The 19,943-nt window shown below is 48.2% G+C and overlaps 1 protein-coding gene across 2 annotated transcripts; it reads right to left on the bottom strand.

Moving 5' to 3' along the window:
• Positions 1-729: 729 nt before the first annotated feature.
• Trem2 (triggering receptor expressed on myeloid cells 2) lies at positions 730-8,793 on the bottom strand. Of its 2 annotated transcripts, XM_052745563.1 has the most exons (6): positions 8,696-8,793; positions 8,332-8,437; positions 5,978-6,328; positions 5,170-5,260; positions 4,288-4,478; positions 730-4,212 (listed from the first exon to the last, which is right to left on the bottom strand). In XM_052745563.1, the coding sequence occupies exons 2-6, from the start codon at positions 8,369-8,371 to the stop codon at positions 4,196-4,198; spliced, it is 690 nt and encodes a 229-aa protein (XP_052601523.1). In that variant the 5' UTR covers positions 8,372-8,437; positions 8,696-8,793; the 3' UTR covers positions 730-4,195. The 2 variants fall into 2 exon arrangements, with proteins under 2 accessions (XP_052601523.1, XP_052601522.1); XM_052745562.1 differs by lacking the exon at positions 8,696-8,793 and having other exon boundaries at positions 8,332-8,517.
• Positions 8,794-19,943: the final 11,150 nt, after the last annotated feature.

Here is a 19,943-nt window from a genome sequence, read left to right as displayed (position 1 = left end):
TGGGGCATTCTGTGGGCATGTCTGTCTGTGGGCATGTCTGGGGGCATTCTGTGGGCATGTCTGTCTATGGCATGTCTGTCTGTGGCATGTCTGTGGGTATGTCTGTGGGCATGTCTGTCTGTGGGCATGTCTGTCTGTGGGCATATCTGGGGCATTCTGTGGGCATGTCTGTCTATGGCATGTCTGGGGGGACTGTCATGACTCTTAACAGAGGTGGGAAGGTTCAGCCTGAATTCAGACAGCATTGTTCCTGGACTGGGCCGGGAACTGTACAAGGGAGGAAAGCTAACTGGGCAAGCAGGCAGAAGGGATGCACTTGTTTCTGTCTGCTTTTAACTGAAGATGGAATGTGACTAGTTGCTTGAATTTGCCTCAACTTCCCCAAATCGACGGACTGTGACTTGAAACAATAAGCTAAACAAGCCCTTTCCCCCCTGTGCTGCTTTTGGTCAAGATGTTTTATCACCGCAACAGAAACGAAACAGTGCTAAAGAGATGGACACGGTCCTGACAGATGCGGTCCTGACGGACGCGGTCCTGATGATGGACGCGGTCCTGACGGACGCGGTCCTGATGACGGACGCGGTCCTGACGGACGCGGCCCTGATGGACACGGTCCTGACTGTTCCCTTCGCCTCAAAGTCTTCCTGCTCACGGTGTTCTCACGCATTTCCTAACTTCCTTCAGGCGTCCCCTTTGACCGTCCCGCTCAAAATGACACATTCCATCTCCTCTACACTGGCTTTATTTACAAATTTTCATCCACACTTTGGACAAAAACCCTTTTACTGTGTTTGCCGGCCCCCCGCCAGCTCCTGTCCCTAGAACAAGAACTCTAGTGCAGAATCTGTGTGTGTCTCTGAGGCTTGAATCAGACTCAGAACATGTTGGGATGCACCTGTTCACAAATGCACTGGCAGGGTGGGGCTAGAGGAAAGGTTCCGGGAATGTGGAGGGAAACTTGGATTTCCAGGCTCTGCTAGAGACAGTGAGTGAGCCCCTCCTTCTCGGGGCCTCTATTTCCTCTCAGTATATCCCGGGGTGTGGACTATCCTTTCCCAGCTCAGATGCTGTGGCTCAGTCTTTGCCGTTTCTTCAGAGGGGAAGTTGCAGACGGAAGCACAGCTCTCGGAGATGAGAGGATGAGTCAGGGGGTTGGACAGGCCTGAGTGGCAGAGCGGGGGTGGAGAGGAAGGAGCCTGGGTCTGGGAAGCGGGCAACTGTAGGAGCTGATGGAGAGAATGCCACAAGGGGAGGGCTAGGAAGATGGCCAGCTATCCACAGAAGGACTTGGTGATCAAACTTAGGGAAGGGAAATCAGGATGAAAAGATGGACCTGATTGGAGCCTATGAGACAGAAGACATGGTACCCACGAGAGTTAGTTTTAATTGTCATCTTGACATAATCTAGACCCTCCCAATACTGTCTCAAAGAGGTTTGTCTAGATAAAGTTGGCACACAGGCATGTCTGAGGGGTTGTCTGGATTACATGTTGATCGCCGTGGACTAGACCCAGCCCCCTGAGGGGCTCCTGGACTGCGTAAGTGGTACAGAACAGGGAGGGAGCGGAGCACGAGCTCAGCCAGCTCCATTCCCTCCCTGTTCTTGACCGCACATGTGCTATGACGAGCCGTTTTAAGTTCCTGCTGCCTCGACTTCCCTTCTGGAGTTATGAGCTAAAACCAACCCTTTCTCCCCTACGTTGTTTTTGGTCAGTGTTTCACCACAGCAACAGAAGTGAAATTCAGACAGTGTCTTTGGGCACCAGGCCTCACGTAATGTCGGGGGCCGTGAGAGTATACAGCAGGTGATAACTGGTGTTCATTGTAGATGTAACCAACCGTCTCATTAAATAAGAAACACAGAACCAATGCAAAGAAGAAAGCCAAGAGATCAGAGCTAAGAGCCTTACCTGCCTGCTGCAGCTAGCCTCTTCAGCCAAGAGACCTCTCCGAAAGAGACCTACTTCCTGTCTGTCTTTATATAGACTTTCTGTTCTGCCTTCTCATTGGTTGTAAACCCAACCACATGACTGCCTCGTCACTGCCTGTCTGTACAGACCTCCAGGTCTTCTATGGTTGGTATTGAGATTAAAGGTGTGTGTCTCCAATGCTGGCTGTATCCTTGACCACACAGAGATCTACCTAGCTCTGCCTACCAAGTGTTGAGATTAAAGGCGTGTACCACCACCGCCCAGCTTTCGCTGTGGCTTTAACAGCTCTGGCCCTTGGGCAACTTTATTCATTAACATTCAATTAAAATCACATTTCAGTACAAATAAAATATCACCATAGTTCATATGTCAACCCACCAAATGAATGACTCTTTGATGGGAAGCCCCACCTGGCAAGGCCGTGAGGTTACTGACTATGAATGACCAGTTGCTCCTTGTCTGTGTTTCTCTCATGTGCCACTTCATTTCTTCCCTAAGAACTGCATTTCTTCCCTAAGAACAGCTATGCTGTCTCCCCATTTACCATGCATTTCCACGTAATGTGTACATGTAATCTCTTGATTACATCTTATCTTATGGGCACACATAATTGTGGATGGTCAAGAAAATGGTTTCTTATTTAACTGTACAATTTTTATTAACAGAAACATACTAAAGTATGCTTCATAACTAGGTCTATTGTTCTGTGTGGACTGTAGACACTTAGAGGTCTTACTCTCCATCCTTAGCCACTGAGAAGGCAAACTGGCCAGACAAAGTGACCTCGTGGAACTTTCACAGAGCAGAATTGCAGGTGCCTGGCCTTATTGGATCAAAACCCTTCAGAAGAATTATAGTGAACCAGAAATGATAGTGCAGGTGTCTGGCCTTGGTATATCTTAGTCCTTCAAGAGAGCAATAGCACCTATGTTGCCCTAAGCTTCCTCCACCGGCACCTCCCAACTCTGATTCAAATAACAGTTAACACTTGGTATTTATTTCTACACCAGTTTTTAATGCAAGAATTTAGGCTCAGTAGACTAACTATGTATAGGCCCTGAGATTCAGATAATTAACAGAAAAAGGCTGTTAACTGACTAACCACGTCCAGATATTATTTTTTTAAGATTTATTTATTTATTATTTATACAGTGTTCTGCCTGCATGTATCCCGACAGGCTAGAAGAGGGAACTGGATCTCATTAAAGATGGTTGTGAGTCACCATGTGGTTGCTGGGAATTGAACTCAGGACCTCTGGAAGAATAGCCAGTGCTCTTAACCCCTGAACCATCTCTCCAGTCCCCCGGATATTATTAATCACATAAAATAACACACACATTATTTGCCTCTTCCTTAGATCTCTCATTGGTTCAGTTCCTTCCCTTGTAACCCTTGTAGCTATCCCTTTAAGAGATAGCCAGAACTTTCACAACCTACAGGTGTCAGTCACGAATTAAGCTGACCAAGTCTCTGCCAAGTGTGACTCTTATCAGAATGCTCATCCCTGAAAGTTTGCCTTGTAGTTTTTATGCTTGGGGATTTGTAATGGGTCTCAGAACAGAGATGTAGTAGAGTAGAGATGTAGAATAAAGATGTAGAAAAAAGATGTAGAATACAAATGTAGAGGAGAATAAAGATGGATGACACAAAGAACACAACAATAAAGAGTACACAGAATGAAGAGCATTGGCCCGTGTGTGTGAAGTTATTATAGAGAACTTTCACTTTCCCTTACTCCTGGGAAGCATTTCTCAGAGGACCCTGGGTAGGGGCTAAGGGCAGGTATCTCTTCCCTACAAAGCAAGGTACCCCTTTTCCCTTTTTCTCATCCAGATGCATAATCCTACCCTGGGAATTATCTCAGTGGTAAGCTCATGCCTAGCATGAACAAGGCCATGAATTTAATCCCAGCACTGAGAAACAGAAGACCATTATAGGCACAGAACCATCTAGAAAGAGTGGATAGTCCTGGGTTTGTGTGTGAGAGTGTTTAATGGCCAAAGCCCAGAAGCTGACAGGTGACCTTCCAGCTCTCTTCTGCACTCAACGCACACAAACACAGGAGTATTCCTGCTTCCAGAAGAGACGACGGGCTTTAGCATGAGTATTCCTGCATCCTGAAGAGGTGGGCTTTAGGCAGAAGTGACCTCTGAAGCCAAACCAGAAGAAGCAGAAGTCTTGGTGGCAGAGGGGAGAGTATGCAAGCTGGATGACTCATGGGTGGACTTGAGCTGGGCTTCTCCTCCATCTTGGAGTTCTCTCATGCATCTCTGGGTCCTACAACAGATATGACTCAGTCCCTTCCAACCCTGTCCTGTTCACACCTAATGTCCACCAGCTTGCCCCACTCACCAGTCAGGATCTGAAGCTGGTGCCCGCCATCGTGTCCGCAGTCCAGCCCACTGGCTACAGGTGACCCCAGCTTCTGCTTGCCCCTGGCCACAGCCCAGAGGATGCTGGCTGTAAGAAGCTTGCTGAAGAGGACACAGGCCAGGAGGAGAAGAATGGATGTGGGTGGGAAGGAGGTCTCTTGTGATTGGCTCCTTGGAAAGAGAAGGAAGATAGTAGACTAGAGGTGATCTACTGGATGAAGCCTGCCCTTGGAGAGGGGATAGAGAAGAACAAGGAATTCCTAGGCGGTTGGGTGACACTAACTCTGGGAAGGGGCTTTATGGGGCTCAGAGGAATCTGCAGTCAGTTTTAGGATCTGCTGAGTGTACAAAAACACGTCCCATTTCCCTGCTGAGCTGTTTCCTGTAGTATGGTATGGTGCACGGGTATGCAGCTGCACATGTGCTCAGGACTGTAGAACACACCTGCACACGTGCTCAGGGGTTGTATCATTTCTGTATTAGTACATAGGGATGGACGCACCTGCACACATGCTCAGGGGTTGTATCATTTCTATATTAGTACATGAAGCATCCAGAATGGATTCTGGTTCTTCTGAAGATACAGAGACCCAGGGCTCTTGGCTTTAAGCTAAAATACTAAGACCTCTTGCTGAAGTACAGGGGCCTATGGGTGCTGCCCTTTCAGAATCTTGGAGTGGTGCTTTTGGAAATTGTCACAAAGTGCTCTAGTTTCTTAATATCTAAGCTCAGTAACATCGATGCACTAGTGGGTGGGAGGGAACTTACACAAGACTACACCTGGGCCTTTGCCTGATCTATTGGTCCTGGGACCTTCATCCCCAGTCACAGCCAGAAGTCTGAGGGGGGACCATTACTGTACCTGGAGGTGCTGTGTTCCACTTGGGCACCCTCAAAACTCTCTGATTCCTCAGGGACCCAGAGATCTCCAGCATCTTGGTCGTCAAGAGGGTCTGTGAGAGACAAGCCATGAGATCACTGTTCTTTTAGGCCACTGCCTGTCAGGGAGGGCCCTATAACTCAGGAAGTAAAGAAAACTGCAAGGCTCAAGAATGTCATGAAACTTAACAAGATTTATACACACACCCCAAGCCATTACAGTTGTTGGGGAGAGGAAATTCAAGCGAGGACCAGATGCCTACAAGTTGTTCAAGGAGCACCATGGATGCAGGGAGCTCCATGGATGCAGGGAGCACCAGGGATGCAGGGAGATCCAAGGATGCAGGGAGCTCCAGAGATGCAGGGAGTATCAGGGATGCAGGGAGCACCAGGGATGCAGGGAGCTCCAGAGATGCAGGGAGCTCCAGGGATGCAGGGAGCACCAGGGATGCAGGGAGCACCAGGGATGCAGGGAGCTCCAGGGATGCAGGGAGCACCAGGGATGCAGGGAGCTCCAGGGATGCAGGGAGCTCCAGGGATGCTGGGATGGCCTTTTCGCTGATGCAGCTACTTTGGAGTTGCCCGTTAGCAAACCCTTACCCATGCACCTACAAGCAGCCCTGGTAAACTCATTAGTTCACTGAACTGGACTTGGGTAGAACCTTTTCTTGGATCTGTGGCTAGTGGCTAATCTGGGACAGACATTTGCTTATGCCTCCCAGTGAAAGTCATACAACAATGAGACCCAGTCCAAGGACCAGCAAAGGTGCAACGAGCGCCACTGTACTCACCTGCCAGCACCTCCACCAGGACCTTCTGGAGGACATCAGCCTCTCGGCCTCGGAGGCTCTGACACTGGTAGAGACCCGCGTCATCGGCTTGGAGGTTTCGCAGAGTGACAGTGACAGTTCCAGCCAGGGTGTCATCCGTGATGACTGTACTCCCATTCCGTTTCCTCAGGAAGGCCAGCAGCCACACACTGTGTGTGCTCACCACACGTTGGCACGGGCCCTCCTCAGCCAGCTGGCGACACCAGGCCTTGCGTCTCCCCCAGTGCTTCAAGGAGTCGTAAGTACACGATACCTGCAGGGACTGGCCAGCCACACCCTGCAGCACCGTTGTGTTGAGGGCTTGGGATAACTCTGCAGAGGAGACTGCCACTTGTCACTTCATCCCCACACCAAATTTTCACTGAGCATCTGTCCCCCAGGAGCAGCAGACTATGCCAACAGGATCCTGCCCTTAAAGAGCTTAGGATCTCCAGGGAGAGTGGCACAGCTGGGATCTGGGATCTGGTTTTCTTACGATGCTTCCCAGACACCTTTGGAGTCACCTCCAGGGATGCAGGGAGCACAGTGTGCACGTGGTCGTTAGAATAAGCTCTGGTCCTCAGGCACCTTCCACTTTTGTTTGAAACAGGGTGTCCTACCAGTGTGCAAGATAGTTAACATTCATGGTCAACTTGTCAGGCTCTAGAATCATCGGGAGGGCAAACTTCTGAGTTTGCCTGCAAGGGGCTTTTTAGATCAAGTTAGCCCATGGGAATATTGATGTACCTGGATTCAGTTCACTGGTGTGAGAAGACCCACCCTGAATATGAGCAGCCAAAGTCCCCGACTACCTCAAAAGGAGAGAGAGAGCCCAGCAGCTGCACTCGCCTCCCAGCTTCCTGACAAAGCATGCAATGTGCCAGCTGCCCCCTGCTCCTGCCGCCATGCCCTCCCCTCCAGGATGGGTTGTCTACCCCGGCACTGCGAGCCCAACAAGCCCTCCTTCCACTGAGATGCTTTTGTAAGATAGTTTGCCACAGCCACAAAACAATAACCCGAAATACAGCGCGGAACTTCACAACATAGACCAAGCCTTCCTGAGTGCTTCTAGGGATCTGACTGTGTCTGCCTCCCATGCCTCCATTCCTAGGAGACAGGCACACGCCACCACACCTGCCTTTTCTCATGGTTCTGTGGGTCCAAATGCAGGTCCTCACGCTTGCAAGGCAAGCGCTGTACTGACTAAGCCATGTCTTGTTCTTAAAGCCCCTCTGGTTCTGGTTTAGACACCTTCTCTCCTGTCATATGGGACCAGGTTGTCTCTTTTCCCTTCTTCATCTCAGGAGAGCAGGTTGGCGGATTCTTGGAGCTCAGGCTGGCTCTCTGAGGGTCTGGGATGGCCGCCTCCCCGCCCCTGACTCTCCGTCCTCCCTTCAGTCATCCACACTGGATGGCTCGCCTTTCCTAACCTTTAACTCCCAGCTTCCCTATTTCTGTGGCTCTGTTCCTCTTTTAGGAAGGACTTGTCTCAAAGCTATTTTGGGGGGAGACATGAGGCTGCTATTTTGGGGATCCTCTTGGGGTAAGGTTGGTGGCATTGGAGCACCCGCCAAGTTGTGGCCGGGGCAGGAGGACAAGGGTTCCCCCAAACTTTCTGCCTCTTGTGTCTTGTCTTCAGCTGTTACTGAGATGGAAACGTGAAAGGCGGGATAAAGAAGATGGTGGCCTGCTCCTTTTGGAACTAGAGACCTCCTGTGTGTGTTCTCTCCACATGTCAGCCCCTCCATCCCTCTGCCTCCAGGCAGGCTAAGGTACCTTACAGCTCTCTCCATTTCCAGACGCTGCAGGGACAAGGCACAGGGCAGCCTCCTCTCTCACCTGGGCTTGCCCATTACTCTTCAGCAACAGGAGGCACCCAGCCCACAGTGGGAGGAGCAGTCTGTCACATGTGAGTACTCAGCGGTAGTCTTCAGCATCCCCACCTCCCACTGAGGGCTGAGGTCAAATATGGGCTGGGCTTTAGGAGGCTGCAAGCCCCAAGTCTCCCCTCTTTTTTCCTTCTTTCCCATTCCGCCACCCCACTTATGCTTAAGTGCGTCCACGGGTCCCCCACCTGACGGCCAGTGCCACCCTCACGACTCCTTCAGTGACCAAGTCCAGCAGCCCCTTAACCCTCCCCACACGTGGGGGTTAATCCTAGGGAGGATGGTGTGAAGAACATGGGCCAGTGGGGAGAAAAGCAGCGCTAAGCAGGACACTGAGCATGCCGGGACTCCAGCCTCCTCCGCAGTCCCCTCCATAACATCCGCACCCCCGCCCAGCCATTTGCTCAAGGAAGGTGAGGAAAAGAAAGCATTGTAGAGGGTGGGTCCCACCTGTGATCAGCAGCAGGAGAGACAGGTGGAGAGGCCCCATGGCACCCTTCTCAGCCAGCCGGAGGGGACAGATGTGGGAGTCCCTTGTCCAAGATCTCGTCTTCCCCTTGAAGTGCAGAAAAGAGAGGACCAAGCCAGTCAGGCGCAGCCCACAGGAACTGCGCTCCTGGATTGAGCAACACTCGGGACTAGGGTAGGCGCTATGATTCAAGGAGGGCATGCGGAAGGAAGGAAAGGAAGCCTCCACAGTGCTGGCTGAAGGTCAGCTGCCCTCCTGCCAGGGGGCCCTGCAAGGCTGTCACCAGTCAGGTTTTTAGATGGTTTCATCTCCTTGCAGAACCTCCTCAGGGGTTATTATTCTCACACTGTAGCCAGGGTGTCTGCCATCTCCACGGGTCCCAGCCTCTCCCTGAATGGAGGACAGCTGCTTCTTAGGTTAGCAGGCCGCCAGTTCCTGATCACAACCCTATCGGGTGAGGCAGCAGCTAAGGACGTAGACCAGAGCCAGACTTCCTGTTTGCTGTGCGTATGATCAGGCCTGTAACCTCTCCGTGCCTCATTTCATGCATCTGTAGGATGGGACATTTGGTGATAAGCAAATTTATCAGGGGCTAAAAGTGGCTTCCTGCAATCAAGGGTCCAGATGTCTTTTACCCTAATCAGCCGGGGATGGGGAAATGGGTAATCTCTGAGTGTGTTTCAAGAATCCCTTCCCTAGAGAAACGTAAACAGCATCTATCCCCTCCTCATAAGGTCTCAAGGACAAACCAAAATAGGATTCCATCAAGATTTACCCTGGGGAACTGTGGTGGTGTGCATGAGACTAGCCCCCTGTTTTAGTCAGTGCTCCATTGCTATAAAGAGACACCATGACCAGGCAACTCTTATAAGACAAAACATTTAAATGGGGGCTTGCTTACAGTTTCAGAAGTTTAACCCATTATCATCATGGCAGCATGCAGCCTGCAGGTAGGTGTGGGAGCAACAGCTGAGAGCCTAGAATCCTTCTAATCCTTTCAAATAATGCTTTTCAAATACGCATCTAAACATATGAGCCCATGGAGCCATTCTTATTCCAACTACCATATCCTAATAAGCTCATAATAATCAACATTTGATTACTTAGTCTCCAGCTGGTGGAACTGTTTGGGAAGGATTAGGAGGTGTGGCCTCGTTGGCAGAGGTGTCACTTTGAGGTTCCAAAAACCCATACCGTCCGCAGCGTGGGAGCCCACACTGACTCCAGCTTGTGACTTGATTCCAGCCTGACTCAAGGTCAGAGAGTTCAAGCTTGTCTTTGCTCCTCAAGGCTGAATTACAGGATGATTGGCCAAAGGCATGGTTACCAGATGTTTGGAGAATTAAGCAGGTGTTTATGCTTGTTTGTTCCTTGAACCGTGGTAAGGAAGTCTTTTGAGTCCCTTGCTTTGGGTATAAAAAGACTTTGAGAAATAAATTAGGGGCTGCTGCAGTATTCACTGAGAGCCTTCTCGATTCTATCATCTGTCTCTTATCTCTTCCTTCTTAATCCTCACTCTCCTATTCAGGTACTGGTCGACAGTGAATTCTTTCTGCCTCATGGTGGTGTCTCAAGATGTGAGCTCTCAGTTACTGTTCAAGCTCCATGCCTACCTGCTTCCATGCTCCTCAACATGACAGTCATGGACTCTAGCCCTCTGAAACTGTAAGCCCCAAGTAAACTTTTTTTTCTTTAAGTTGTCTTGCTCATGGTGTCTTATCATAGCAATAGAAAAGTAACTAAGACCAAAGTCAATGAGTTTATTTACTCTTGATTTATTTTTATTTATGTATATGGATGTTTTGTCTTTCTGTATGTGCCCCGTGTGCATGTAGGTGCCCTCCAAGGTCATGGAAGGAGCTGGTGTTCTGAGAGCTTGTGAGCCTCTTATATGGGTGGTGGGAACTGAACCTGGGTCCTCTAGAAGAATAGCAAGTGCTCTTAACCACTGAACCATCTCTTCAGCCCCCAGCTAGTGAGTCTTTAGGCTTACTTACAGAGCATGAGTGACGGGGAGGGTTATAGGTGGGAGCGTGAGTGGCCTTGAATCAGCTGCACTAGGAAGTCTTCATATAGTATGAGGGATGTCTTCCCTGTGGTCATATGGGTGGAACCCCTCCCCAGTTAACTTTCCTCGAGCTGTACACCATACTCCCTCCCCAAGACTCCAAGGCCTCATGCACTCAGGGCAGAATTGCATACAGGTGGCTTGGAGGAGTGGCTGGATGCTCAAGCGGCCTCCAGTGACCCTCTCCACCCCCTCCTTCTATGAAGATATGTCAACAATCCACAAGCCCAGTCGTGATGGACTCCACAAGCAGGCAAAGCTTACTTATCTGATGAAGATGGCAGCTGTTTTGCTCAGAGAATAATTCTCTACAACAGAGGGGAGCCACTTTGGTTGCCCCTGAACTTCCTCCTCTGCAGAGCTGAGTGTCTCCAGTGCACACGTGTCTACACAGCCCAGTCTTGAACTTTGACCACCTAGTGGGACAGATGTGGCATTTCCTGGAGTTCTAGAGAATAGGGATTCCACAGGTAGAGTGTCCATGAAGGATGGTCCAGGCACAGAGTCCTGTGTGAGCCAAGGCACAAAAGTGTCTAGTGAGTCAGGGATGGAGATCTGAAGGCATTCCAGTCTGGAAACAGAGCCATGCCAGAGGTCCTGAGGAAAGAAGCTGGGAGCCTGCAGCTGTGTTACCTGGCTTCAGTTCTGGCATAGTTCTCTGTCTGTTCTCATGGTTGTGGCTGCTCATTCCTCCCGTGATGGGCCATGTGATGGGAAGTGCATCTGGAGATGGGAACTCCTGGGGAGTAGAAGACGGTATCTAAAAGACGGTATTCCACAACAGGACAAACAGTCCAGAGTGGGTCTAATTTATGGAGTGGCCCTGAATCACGGATAGGAGCCCTTCATGGGTCGTGTGTGTGTGTGTGTGTGTGTGTGTGTGTGTGTGTGTGTGTGTGTGTGTAGACCAAAGGTGTCTTTCCTTGAAGAAGAGACTCTCTCCAGCATGAAATTCACCAATTGGGCTACACTGTCTGGTCAGTGAGCCCCAGCGATTCACCCACCCATCCCCCCCCCCCCTGCCCAGAGCTGGGATTATAAATGTACACTGCCGAACCTTGGTCTTTTCCCCCAATGACTGTGTCTAACTTTAATAACTAAAGAGTTACATTACATAATTTTATCTACAATGGATGACAACATGTGTAATGATGTATCCATTCTGACCTAAGAGTATGAGGTCAGAAAATATTTTTAGCCTGTTAGCCCTTTAAAAGCCAGTTATTTTATGAATTTCACAATCAAGACCTATCCACCCCTTACCAAGTATCTTCTTATGAAACAAAAGAAAAACGCGCATGTTCACACCTGGCAGTCTGTGTCGGCTCTGGAGACCGTGTTCAGGGCCTCATTCGCGGCGACAGAGACATCCCCCCCCCCCACAATGCCATATGCATTTTATAGGTTTAGGAAAATAGGGTTACACACTGGTCAGCGCAGTATCTCTGCGCCTGTTTCCGTTTCTAGTTCCCTCTACTCCCCCCCCCCCCTTGCGCTTTATCTGCTAAGGAAACCAGATGGCTTATCCTGCAGGGTTCCCTACAGTGTGGCCTGCTGACTCGCACCCCCAGTGTTGCTCCCCCCCCCCCCCACGCCCACCCCAACACTTCCTTGTGTTGCCGGAACTGTGAAGGCCCTGCAGAGCTGGTTTGGGGAATTCTCCACAGGCGTTCTCTTCTATTGGAGCTCTAGCTGCCGTTGATATCTTTTAATTTTTCCCATGGGTATAAATGAACAATTTAAATAGATTTGATACATTTGGGTTCATTGTTATAGACCAGGCTGGCCTCACACTCACGGAGATCCGCCTGCCTGTCTCTGAAGTGCTGGGATTAAAGGCGTGCACCACCACTCCTGACATTGTAGCAACATGTAGCTGTTGCTTTTGTTGCCATGGGAATCCCTCCGCCTTGGCCCTGGTTAGTTCCTGCGTCCTTCCCTTCCAGCTGATGTAAGCCCACCAACTTCCTTACCATCTAGCGTGACAATGTGTCTCAGGCTTGGCTTGTTCACTTGTTGCTAGACTTGGGCCAGTCCATTTTGGGGAATGTTGTTTCTATTTTTAGTGAAAATTGATATTTTAATGCCAGGGCGGTGTCTTAGTGTCTTTTCCCCGTGGCTGTGATAAAATACTCAGACAAAAATAGCTAAAAGGAGAGAAGATTTACTTGGTTCACAGTTCCAGACAGTGGTGCATCATGGTGGGAAGCCCTGGCAGTTGGGCCTTGAGAGTTGTTACATCACACCGGAGTCAAGGAGCAGAGACAGACAAATCCATGCCTTCCAGTGCTCAGCTCCCTTTCCCTGATTTTGTCTGTTTGTTTTGTTGTTTTTTGTTTTTTTCAGTCCAGGACCCCAAGCCCCAGGAATGGTCCTGCCCACAGTTAAATGTAATTAGGATGATCCCCCACAACGAGACTCCAAGGCCCGCCCCCAGACAGTTCTAAAGTCTATCAAGTTGACAATTAACACTATCACATGTCATAGCAGAGGCCTGTAATCCCAACAGTTGGAAAGCCAAGGCAGGAAGATTGCCAAGTTCAAGGCCAGCCTGAGATACCCAGGGAGGACCTGACCCCAAAGAAAAAAAGGATCAGTATTTCAAGACCTCTGAGGTATATTTAATCATCAACTCGATACAGCCAAGGATCACCCGAGAACACAGTCTCATGGGGGTTGGGAGTTGTCTAGATCAGGCTGGTTTGTGGGCATGCCTGTGGAGGAGGAATGATTGTCTTCACTGTGTTAACTGATGTAGTAAGACCCAGCCCACCGTGGGTGGCACCATTCCCTAGGTAGGGGATCCAGGATTACATGAGTAAAGAGAGGTAGCTGAACACAAGAAGCCTGTACTTATTTATCTTCTCTCTACATTTGACCCTGGATGTGACTGGCTGTTCTAAGTCCTTACCTTGACTTCCCTGCAACAGTGAACTGTAGCCTGGAATTGTAAGCTGAATAAACCCTTTCTACCCTAAAGCTGCTCTTGTCAGGGTATTTTATCACGGCAACAGAAATGGAGCTGTGACCACCACACCCTGGGTGCTAGGGGGCCTCGTTACCGGGTTAGTCACTGACTCCAGGCTTTTTTAGTGGGTGGAAGTAAAAACTCTTATCAATTCTTTTTTTTTCAAGATGGAGGTCTTATATAGCCTCGAACTTGCTTTATAGCGTAGAATAACTGTGATCTCCTGATCCTCCTGCCTCCACATCCCTAGTGCTGGGATTGCAGGACTGCATCCAGCCATTGACTAATGGTTTGTTTGTACAGATATTTTCAATAGCGAACCAGGACGAGGGCCATCGAGGCGGCTCAGCAGCTGAAGGCTCTTGTTGCCCAAGCCTGAGAGCTTGGGTTCAATCCCTGGAATCCCCGGAAGGTGGACAGAGAGAATCGATGCCGCAAAGTTGTTATCTGATCTCTCTTCGAGCATACTGGGTCAAGTGTGGCCCCCTGGATAATAATTAATTCATAAAAAAGAAAATCTGAACCACACACGCAGTTGCTTAACACCCTTCTTCCTCTCACCGAGAACCCCACCCCCAATCAGCAGCGTCAGAGTCTCAACAGCTGATTCGCTGTATCTCCCATCATGACACGAAAGTCACAGAAGAGCGACACCAATGCTCTTGCCCACAGTGTGCTTTTGAAGCTGGTATCACTCTGGGCATTCTTTCATTCTTCGGACTTGCTTATTACACTTTGAGAAGACAGACAAATTACTACGCAAAGTTGGAACTCAGCCAGGTTCACGTGTTTCTTTGCCCCGTCTGCCTGCTTCTTCTCTCTCTCTCTCTCTCTCTCTCTCTCTCTCTCTCTCTCTCTCTCCTTTTTCCTTCCTTCCTCTGCTCCTCACTTTTGCCCCTGAATTCATTCTCCCCCCCCGTGTGTGTGTGGGTGTGTGTGTGTGTGCACACGCGCGTGCGTGCGCGCATGCATGTGCATGCATGTACATGTGCATGTGTCTGTCTGTCTCTACCTTTCTTATGAGGTGCTTTTGTGACTCTATGATATCAGGTCTCTATATCAGTTCTTGAGTCAGAACCCCCAACTGCATAGGGGTTCCCAGGATAGTACTTTGTGCAGCATTTGGGATTTTTCACTCTGGATTCCTGCCTCTGCTCTCCTACAATATTTGTAGTTTTTTGACTGGGGAACAGCTGACAGGAACTCTTAAACTTCTAAGTGGTAGGAGCCCCTTGGCAGGCTCTGAGGTAGCATCAAGATGGGGGCTGGTCACCAGGGGAACCAGCCTCGGGCTAAGAGGGCTGGTAATTTCAGCTCTTCTTCCAAGTTCCAGGAAGGAGACAAAGACTGAAGAACTAGTAGTCCACTCACGGCTAACGGTGTCCTTGATCATGGTGATGATGAAGTCTCTGTGAGGAGACAGAGTTCAGAGACATGTGGAGACACTGCCGGACATGTGGAGGTGGCTGGTGGTGGCATACCCAGAAGGCACAGATGCTCTGCGCACAGAGGTCTGCCGCCTAAAGGCTCTTTCTGTCCTGATGGAGGAATAATGCCTTCATGAGAGAGTTAGCAAAGAATGCCAGCTTTACTGAAGGTAAAGCAGATAGATGTCTTCAAGGGCCAGTTCTCACCGGCAGTCCCAGAGAACCACCACACGGTGGCGCTGTTTCCCCACGACGCCCTGTCACTGTCAGCCCGAGTGGACCGCCCGCACGATGGCGCTGATTCCCAAGGACGCCCAGTCGGTGCCAGCCCGAGTGGACCGCCCGCACGGTGGCGCTGATTCCCCAGGACGCCCAGTCGGTGCTGGGTCACAACCCTCATAGTGGCAAGAGATACTCCTGAGCCAAGGCCATCCTGACCTAGTTTAATCCACAAACCTTCCTAAAGTATTTTTAAAGTTTTTGGACCGTCCACCCTGAAATTATCATTTGATTCTGAATTCAAATAGCAAGCAAAAAGCATCCTTAAATTGGATGCTGAAAAATGAGACTAGAAGACCTTTAAGGGAAGATTTTGAAACAGCAACTTAGAAAAATTAAAATTTAAAAACCCATGTGTATAAATTATAACTCAAGTTATAACCGCACTTGTGAAGTAGCCAACACACAGGACACACATGGGTGTTATCAATAGTTATGGCAAACACTTCTCTTTGGTTTAGTTTTGTGTTTGTTAAGACAGTCTCTTAACATAGCCCAGGCTGTCCTAAAACTCACACAGATGCCCCCTCTTCTGCCTCCGGAGTGCTGGCATTACCAGCATGGGCCACCATACTCAGCTTGGTAAATACTTCTGAGGTAGTCAGAATACCAGATCTGCAACCACAGTCGGTGATCCAGGTCGCCTGCCATGCTTAAGTGGGACACAGTTTTAAGAGGGAATAGATAGATGATATACATAAATTTATATATCTGTGTACATAGAACATATTATATATTTTATAAAGCCTATAAAGATCATACTTAATAACTGTGTAAAAGTACTTTAAAAATCACTCTAAAAAGCAAAACATGGTCCTGAATTCTACCACTTAAAACAGTGGCACTGGTTAAGCACATGTGTTGTGTAGCATTGTGTGTAAGACCTTGTCCCAAACACATGTGCAGGGCCACCAGAAAAGAAGACAGACTCACTGTCTGGACCCTGAGGAGGCTTCCTTAAGAGCTACTATTTTAAAACAAGTCCCAAAAGAGAGGATAGATTTGTTTAGTTTCCTCCTAAGAAATCAGCTAGCCTGCATCTCCTTCTTGTGTAGCCAGAGCTGGCCACACACTGTGTTCTACAAGAAATGAAGTTTGCCAGCTCCAGGCCTGGCCCATAGAACTTCTGGTACAACCCTGCATGTTCCTCTCTCTTCTCATTTGCTGTCCAGATGGAGAGGGTCTCACAGAGACTCCGGAGTTCTGAAGGTGACAGGCACACTTGTGGGAAGGAACTTGGATGCTGTGTGGAGCAGAGTTTGAATGTAATTGACCCCCATAATCTCATAGGGAGTGGCACTATTAGGAGGTGTGGCTTTGTTGAAGTGGGTGTGGCCTTGTTGGAGGAAGTGTGTCACTGTGGGGGCGGGCTTTGAGGTTTCCTATGATCAGGATACCACCCAGTGTGTCAGACCACTTCCTGTTGCCTCAAGATGTAGGACTCTCAGCTCCAGCACTATATGTGCCTGCATGCTGCCATGCTCAACACCATGATGACAATGGACTGAACCTCTGAACTGTGGGCCACCACCTTAATCAAATGTCCTTTAGAAGAGTTGCCGTGGCCATCGTGTTCTTTGCAGCAATAAACCCTGACTAAGACAGAGCCTCCTCAATGACTGACACTGTGACTGGAGTGAGATGCCAACTTGTGTCAGAGTCTTCTGTTACCACAGTAGCTCATCTGCGGCACACCGCTGCTTCTCCTCTGTCCACAGAAGCTTCTGCCTTCTTTGAATTCTCCCCTTTCATTAACTCAACAAAAGCTTCAGAACTTTTCAGATCTGGGGGCACCAAGCTATCCCCATGCTCTCTCTTTGGAGTTCTGCTAGTCCCCAACTCCTTTAGACCTAGTTTCCCCCAGACTGGCCACCAGACTTCTCCTCATCAGAGGCTACATACCTGTGTTGGTTCTTTGTCAGCTTGGCATGAGCTAGGGTCATCTGGGAAGAGGAAGCTTAGCTGAGAAGATGTCTCCTTAAGATTGGCCTGTAGACAGTTCTGTGGGGCATCATCTTGGTTAATGGTTGGTGTGGGAAGGACACAGCTCACTGAGGGTGGTACCACCCCTGGGTAGGTGGTCTCCTAGGATATACAAGAAATCCAGGGGAACAAGTCAGTAAGCAGCCCTCCTCCATGGCCTCTGCTTCAGTTCCTGCCCCTAGGTTCCTGCCTTGAGCTCCTTCCCTGACTTCCCTCAGGGATGGATTGTAACAGGAAAATGTAAGCCAAATACATTTCTTCTTCCCCAGATCGCTTTTGGTCAGGTGTTTATCACAGTAACAGAAAGCAAACTAGAGCAATACTGCAGTGTGGTCTCAAGTCCTCCTTCTCAGCCTCCCTATCACAAAGAGACTGCCATCAGGGCTCGAGAGATGGCTCAGCAGCTAAGAGCACTTCCTGATCTTACAGAGGTCCTGAGTTCAATTCCTGGCAACCACATGGTGGCTCACAACCATCGATAATGAGATCTGATGTCTTCTTCTGTCATGCAGGCATATATGCAAATAAAGTACTCATATACATATATATGTATATACATACATATATACATATATATGTATATGTATATGTATATGTATATGTATATGTATGTATGTATATATATATGAGAGACTGCCATCACTCCTCTTCTGACTCTTCCCAAGCCTTTGTTATCCCTGGGGCTTTGCCTCGGCCGTCCGGCCGGGTGGTGACAGAGTCAGACCCTGTCCTCAGAGCTCCCTCTGCCTCCAAGCACAACTCACACAGCTGAACAAAAGTAAAGACCATCACACAAACTCTTTGGTCAAATTAAGCAGCTTTGTTTTCTGTCAGACAGAAAGTGGAGTTTGAGAAAATAGCATTGAACATGGGGAAAAGTGGGGCTTATATAACCCAAAAAAACTGCAAGACTAGGGTGTCGTCAAGGTTTTGGGGGTTTCCAGAGGAATTTTGATTATGCAGGAACTTGGCTGAACATCTCAAAATTACTTGGCAAAATACCTTATCAGGGTGTGGAAGATGTCAAATTCCAGAAAATTCCAGACCTGGCCAAATCCAAGTTTTACAGAAAACAGGAATGAACTTATTTTGATCTTGTAACAAGATCTTTAATCCTAAAATAGAGTCAGGCTGGTCCATCATCTCCTCCTTGTCTTATGTGTCCCTTTCAAATCCTTGATAGGGAATGGTCATTTGTATTTGTTCTGTGGACTAATAATCCCATTAGAGGGCAAGTATCTTAGCTTTCTCTATTTGGCAAGAGACAAAATTTGTATCATGGCTAGTCTCTCTAATTACATCTGATTGGTTAACATATAAAGAATAATTTTTTTCTTAAAGCTATCCTCTTCATTCTACATAGAGTAGGTCAAGTGCCTTATCATATTGCAGAACTATTTTAGCTAATGAACCTACCTGTTGGTAGTTCTTTGTCTATTTGGTTTTAACAGATACCTTTCCTAATATGCCAATAGGATACACGCACACATACACAACACACACACACACACACACACACACACACACACACACACACACACACACACACACACTTTTTCTCCCTTGCCAGGGAGTTTCCTTTGAATCTAACATTCCAGCTTTTGTTGAGAACAAGGGTTGATGTATTCTCTTAACTACTTCCTGCTGAAATTAAGACTTTATTGTCGGGGCCCAGGAAGGCTGGAATATTAGTCAGCTGCCAGGAGGGGATCAGATAATGGGGCATTCATCAAAAGCATCTGGTTAGCTGACCCAGCTGAAGAGACAGGGAGCCATCACATCAGCTGGATTGATTCACATCAGCTTTTAGCAAGTCCGGGGCTTTCCGGTTTTGTAGGACTTCCTGGGGCTGGCATGGTGTTTATCACCTTTGGAACAGTTTATCATCCACAGCTGATTTCTGGATGGTGTCTGTCAGCTGACTGGTCATCTGCAGAGACAGATGTAGATTAGGGGCAGGAATTAAAGGGGAGGACCTTAAAGGAATATCTTACCTTTGGAGATTTCCCTTTAGGAGCAGGCAGTAGGCAGGGAGACTTGGGTTGTGGATCGACATAACAGAGTACTTATCTGGGGTCCATTTGCCCTGTGACAGGTGGATTCAAGTTTCGACTCCTTGAATCTTTAAGTGTAACAAAAAAGATAAAAGTTGTAGCTACATTAGCATTACCATTGTTTGCGATCTGTACTGAGATCCACATTGCAGAAAAAACAGCTAACAGGTACCTGTAAAAGAGCTGGAGTAGACTCGTGGTTTTGAGTCATAGCAAAAGCTCTGGCTTTGGGTTTAAAAGCACAAACATTCTTTGTGTGTGTGTGTGTGTGTGTGTGTGTGTGTGTGTGTGTGTGTGTGTGTGTCCAGAGGGATGGATATAGATTGGACAGAGATGTTTTTAGCATGATCAAGTCTGTATTCAGAAGACAACCACAGGAAATTTAAAATCTTGAGCTTGTGATTGATAACAATACTCAGTGCTTTACCAGCTTATCAGAATTCCAAAGATAATGTTAATTCTGAACCTTTGAAATTTTAGTGTAATAGTATAGAGTAACTTGTATTTATATATTTTAAATCATTTCCCTAGACCTTTACAGTTTAAGTTTTCATATCCCCAGACTTTTATAACATTTATTTTAGAATACTTTCTTAGACTTTCAGAACTTACATAAATTTAAAAGCGTTTTTTATCCAATCATTTACCATGAGACATAGTTGACTGATTACTGAGAGCAGTCATTGCTAAGCAAGTTCCTTTAAATAAAGGAATAGTAAGAAGTTGTACCTGCAACCTGTTTATCCTTCAGCATGAAGCCTGTCAGCAAGGCAAGCCCGTCTGTGAGTTTACCTTTCTCCTCAGGAGACCTAAC

The sequence above is a fragment of the Peromyscus californicus genome, unplaced genomic scaffold, assembly GCF_007827085.1.
Source record: "Peromyscus californicus insignis strain IS unplaced genomic scaffold, ASM782708v3 Scaffold_19__1_contigs__length_69161282, whole genome shotgun sequence".
Lineage (NCBI taxonomy): Eukaryota > Metazoa > Chordata > Mammalia > Rodentia > Cricetidae > Peromyscus > Peromyscus californicus.
Note: the sequence above shows the minus strand (reverse complement) of the source record. Positions and strands in the feature narration are given on the sequence as shown.